The sequence below is a fragment of the Bidens hawaiensis genome, unplaced genomic scaffold, assembly GCF_021521415.1.
Source record: "Bidens hawaiensis isolate Kalapana, Puna unplaced genomic scaffold, B.hawaiensis_p1.1 tig00001511_1, whole genome shotgun sequence".
Taxonomy (NCBI): domain Eukaryota; kingdom Viridiplantae; phylum Streptophyta; class Magnoliopsida; order Asterales; family Asteraceae; genus Bidens; species Bidens hawaiensis.
In genome coordinates this window covers 99,693-105,308 of record NW_027491085.1, presented here as the reverse complement: position 1 = coordinate 105,308, position 5,616 = coordinate 99,693, and the positions used below count along the sequence as shown (strand labels likewise).

General features: G+C 34.1%; 1 protein-coding gene across 1 annotated transcript; it reads left to right on the top strand.

Annotated features, from left to right (window-relative positions):
* The first annotated feature begins 2,056 nt into the window (after nucleotides 1-2,056).
* LOC143582245 (putative protein phosphatase 2C 24) lies at nucleotides 2,057-3,830 on the top strand. The gene is made up of 4 exons (XM_077064860.1): nucleotides 2,057-2,616; nucleotides 2,693-3,007; nucleotides 3,116-3,221; nucleotides 3,308-3,830. The coding sequence occupies exons 1-4, from the start codon at nucleotides 2,083-2,085 to the stop codon at nucleotides 3,637-3,639; spliced, it is 1,287 nt and encodes a 428-aa protein (XP_076920975.1). The 5' UTR covers nucleotides 2,057-2,082; the 3' UTR covers nucleotides 3,640-3,830.
* Nucleotides 3,831-5,616: the final 1,786 nt, after the last annotated feature.

Below are 5,616 nucleotides of genomic sequence, written 5' to 3'. Positions count from 1 at the left end.
TTTTTATAAAAATATTAAAGTATGAAAATGTTATAGTCGTTTAAAAATAATGGATGGGAAGTTAGTTACTTAGTTTAAAAATTAAATTAAAAACATAATATGGTTAAAAATAAGAGACCAAACTTGTAAGTTGAATGAATCGTGTTTAAAATGCAAGTTTACCCCTACTAATACATGTACATTATGCATTAGCATTTGTAAAACTATTAAAATCAAGTGTCTTAATTTGCCATTGTTTGATGTATTATATATAATAAAGATATAGATAATAGTCGTGAGTGATATTTTTATAATACGAAGAGTGGTTTAATACTTTAAGGTGGTTTAATATTTTTGTATTGCGATAAGTGATATTTTTATGTGAGTGGATAAAAAAGAAAATATAATGATTTTTTGATATATTTGAAAAAGTTCATGTTCACTTAATATAAATTTTTAATATTTTTTAAATGTGATTGTAAGTTGATGTGATGGAAAAAGTAATAATAAAAATATAAATATAATTATTCAATTCATTGATATAAAGAATTATAGTGATTTTTAATGTAATTTTATTATTTTAGGTTTGGAGATTGCGGAAGAAATGAAAATGTTTTAAAGAACATTATTAATCAAATTTAAAGAAAGAAAAAGAAAATTAAAAGATTACAAAGAAACGTTACTTAATAACACGTCAAAAAGATTAAAAACATGCAAATATATTATACTTTAACTTAATCATTTAAATCAACTAGCCAGTTGCCCGCGCGATGCAGCGATGTATGTACAAATACAACGGTGTTATTACGTTTGTAGCCTCGCAACGGTACGTTCGTAACCCGACGGTGGTATGCATTTAACGTGACAACGGGCGTGTAACCGGTGCCAGTAAGCGCGCCACATAATGCCTATACGCGAGCAACCCGATATGTATAAACAGTGTCATCCATGTAACTGATGCTTGAACGCGCATAACAGGTGACGACAAACAAGAAGTAAGATGAAATGTACAATACTTTCAAATAAACTACTTTTAACCCAATCCTTTTTTACGTACCTGTTTCGACCCGAAAACGTTTTAACCTGAAGCCCGTTTTGCCATGAACCCTTTCGATCTAAACCCATCCCGATATGAACTAAATTAACCCTTTTTGTATTAACCCGTTCAACACCATTAGTCGAACATGACCGACCCATTGCCGGTAATAACTGGTAATCATGTAATATGTTAGTTTTTTTAAAATTAATTAACTATAGCAATACCATACTCAAATTAAAGATAATAAAATGCTCGTTTTTATGGTGTAATTTTTTAGAAAAAAATATTAACGTGTGAAAAAGTTGCACCCGTTTAAATGTCGTGGGGGTAGTTGGTTAATAATTAGGGGGAAAATATGTAACTATTTACTATATTGACAAAACTTGATTGAAGTTGAAAGACCATTATTGTATAGTATTTTTGGATATGCAAAGACTATTTTACCCCTAAATTCTTAAAATTGTATGCATTGTTACTTGTACTATTTGCAACAAGATTGGTACCTCTTAAAATTTAAGAGGTCCCACCCTCATATATATATATATATAGAGTATAGTTTATTATTTCACAAACGTATAAGCAAAAATCAATTTTCTTAAAAATATACCGCCTAACTATTTATTTAATAATTAATAATCCAACATAAAGAGCGTAGGGAACGGGACCACCTCGTGTATGAAAAGGAAGCTTGTTCCCTGAAACAAATGTTGTCGACTTCCTATTAGGACACGTAACCCCTAACACCAAACGACTTTCGACGTGGCTTCTCATCGTATCAACGCTAAAAGATTTTATTTTCCAATCAACGTCCACGATTACATCCGCGTGTCACATTTCTACGTCGTACCAACTCTCGGTCTTGCCCGGGTCGGTGCCGGGCAGCTGCCCGTCCCCACCACTCTCCCAGCAGGTATTATTGGTAATGCCCTTCTTCCCCTAACTTCATTTTCAATTATTTCATTCTCACCATTTCTTTCTTTGTATATCCTTACTTCCAACTCTATATTAAAATTGTTTTCCTAACATATTATTATTATTATTTGCTGTGAACTAATTTGTTTGTTATGGCGGGTATGTGTTGTGGTGTTGGTGAAACTGAGGCTCCCTCGGCTGTTGAGCCGAGTGGTGCGCGCCAAGCCAGACGCCGCCAGATGGAAATTCACCAGCTGAAGTTCCTTGCGGCGGCGTCTGACGTGGTTGTACCTATTCATGTACCGCTCCACGAGAGCGGTACAAAAAGAAGGAAGGTGGACTGTCCAGAGGTGACTGATTTTAATTCCGAGACTAAAGCTTTAACTGAGCCTCTAGAGCACGAGAAAGTTGTCAAGAGCGAAGATAACGAGTCTTCGGGTGTTTTCCAATATAAAGCTTTATCTGTGCCTATGAAGTGCGAGAAAGTTGTTCAAGAAGATAACCGCCTCGTATGCTCTCAGGAGACTGAAGATATTAACGCTGTTCATGTGGAAAATGAATCAAGATTTGGTGTGAATATGGTGTGCGGAAGACGGAGAGATATGGAAGATGCGGTTGCGGTTAAACCCTCGTTTATAACTGATATCAACTTTTATGGCGTTTACGACGGCCACGGCTGCTCACATGTAATAATAATATTACCCGAGCATAAAATCAATAGGTTTGATTATCAATGAAGTAATCATTTATTTGTTTGTTTAGGTGGCGATGAAGTGCAAAGATCGGATGCACGAAATAGTGAAATCGGAGGTGGAGACGAAAGGCGAATCACTTAACTGGAGCGAGACGTTGGCGACGAGCTTCGCGCGGATGGATAAGGAAGTAACGGACTGGAGCGAAGGCGCTTCGAGTTCCAATTGTCGATGTGAGCTGCAAACTCCTCAATGTGACGCAGTTGGATCTACCGCAGTTGTGGCAGTGGTGACTCCGGACAAGATTGTTGTCTCCAACTGCGGTGATTCGCGTGCGGTCCTTTGTAGGAACGGTGTTGCTATTCCTTTATCCACTGATCACAAGGTAGTTAGTAGTTGAAACTCTTAAATAGATTTAACTTTTATATCATTCTAATCCAGATCTAATAAATTCATTGACTAACTTTATATTTGGTTAATTGATTGATTGTAGCCTGATCGACCGGATGAACTCGCCAGGATCGAAAAAGCCGGTGGACGTGTGATATACTGGGACGGTGCTAGGGTCCTCGGTGTACTCGCTATGTCCAGAGCAATCGGTATATTATTATTACTAATTCAATATTGTAGAGATAAATTTAAACAATGGTCATAACCGATTTATGTGCGATTGCTATATTTTTAGGCGATAACTATTTGAAGCCGTATGTGATACCCGAACCAGAGGTAACCTTAACGGACAGGACAGCCGAGGATGAATGCCTAATTTTAGCGAGTGACGGGTTGTGGGATGTTGTTTCAAACGAAGTCGCTTGTAGTGTGGCGCGTATGTGCTTGAAATCGCAGAAACCCCCATCGCATCTTCGGACATCTGGAAATGATGTGAATATCGCTGGCGGGGAAAGTTCAGATAAGGCGTGTTTGGATGCTTCGATACTTTTGACGAAGCTAGCCTTGGCGCGACAAAGCTCGGATAACGTTAGCGTGGTTGTGGTTGATCTTAGAAGAAATCAATAACGAGATTTGAATTAGTGAATGAATTTTCATTTGCTGATTCAGATCTTATGATTATGAGTTTTTTTTCAATTGTTAACATCAATCAATTGTTGAAGTTACTATCATCATATGAAATTAAAATGATAGATTTATGTATTAACATGTATAGATCATCATTTATCAACCAAATACTGAAATGGAACATTTAAATATCATATTGAATCAGGAGTTAGTTGATGGCGGCGCCGGTGGTCCGGTGGTGGTGGTAGTATTTATTATTATTATTATTTATTTTTTTTTTTGGAATATAGACATAATGAGAAGGGGGACAGAAGTCAGCTGCAGGTGCAGCCACGTCTACACTTTTGGTCCAAAACAAAAGGCGTTAATATCTATGCGCTGGATTCCATATTCGTGACGACTTAGGAAAATGAAATGATTAACCACATATGAAATAATAACACGTTACAACTAATTTAAAACTTGTTAAACTTTTGTTACAACTAATTTAAAACTTGTTAAAACTTTTGTTGATTAATAAGTTTTCAATTTTTTTCTTTGCACCACGTATTAAATTAACAATTAGTGATGCAATATTTGTTAATGCTTTTAACATGTTTAGTTAAATAGATTGGGTCATTGATAGGTTTAATTTGATTAACAGGTTGATGTGTTAAATATAAAGTAATTATAATAGTTGTTTTATGAGGTTAATCTACAATAACACACATGTAACTTGTTTGTTACAGTCTTCAACTTGATTATGGCTTGTTAAAGTCATTTGATATATATTGTTTTAACCCATTTATTTTGATATGTTTACAACCCAACATGTTTGTGACCCATTAATATATTGATCCGGTAGTATTTTTAAAACGTCGATGTGTTTCAACTCATTTAGATATATTGGTAGTATAGGATATGTTAGGATTGCGAAACTCTAAATATGATCGGATTAAACTGGATGTTTTTGGCAAGGATAAATATAATAGTGATATTCATCAACCTGTAAACCCCATTTACCCTAACTTTTAGGGTATGTTTGGTATATGGTAATGGAATAGATGAGAGAATGAAATGAACATGGTATAGAATGACCAAATGAATGAAATAGATTATTATAATTTCATTGTCATGTTTGGTTGCCATGTAAGAATGAAATGACTAATCACTTTATTATTATTATTAAAATAAATAAATAATTTTAATAATAATATGAATATTCATAATAACTAATTTTTGGACCTCGTGCTGCAACGGCATCTTTAAACTGAATAAAAGTAATCATAACAATGTTGAATCACGTATGTGCGTTGTGAAATGTTAACTCGTCAAATTAAAAAAAAAACTAATATTAATAATATAATAATAGTTATATTAAAATATATAAAAAAAATAATGAATAATTATATAATAATAATAATATAATTAATAACTATAATTGGAAAATAATAATAATAATAATAATAATAATAATTGTTGACTCTTTTGACTTTTTTATTCTTTGAAGGAATGAAAAAAAAAACACTCATACCCAAAAGAATGAAAATCCTAAAAAAAGGAAGGTGTTTCATTTATTGGGTATATTTGGCAAAAAGCTTTTACGAGCTTCAAATTTTTAAGAAAAAACTCATACTCAATTAAAATACATGTTTGGTTCAAGGAGCTTGGAAAAATTATTAAAAATAGGAAATATTAAAGGGGTGTAATGGTTTATAGGAGAGAGAATTTTTTTTGGGTTTCTAGGTGTTCCGCCATTTGAAATGGCGGAACCGACCATGATAGCATAACCTGTCAGAAACTGTCTGGTGACATGGACATTAATTTTGTGTTCCGCCATTTCAAATGGCGGAAGTGAAATAAAAACCACTTGTTCCGCCATTTGAAATGGCGGGACACAATTTTTACCCCTTATAGGCTGCCCCTATACATTTTTCTCACTTCCGTCATTTGAAATGGCGTAAGTGAACAGTATTATCCTGACACATCTGACGAGGG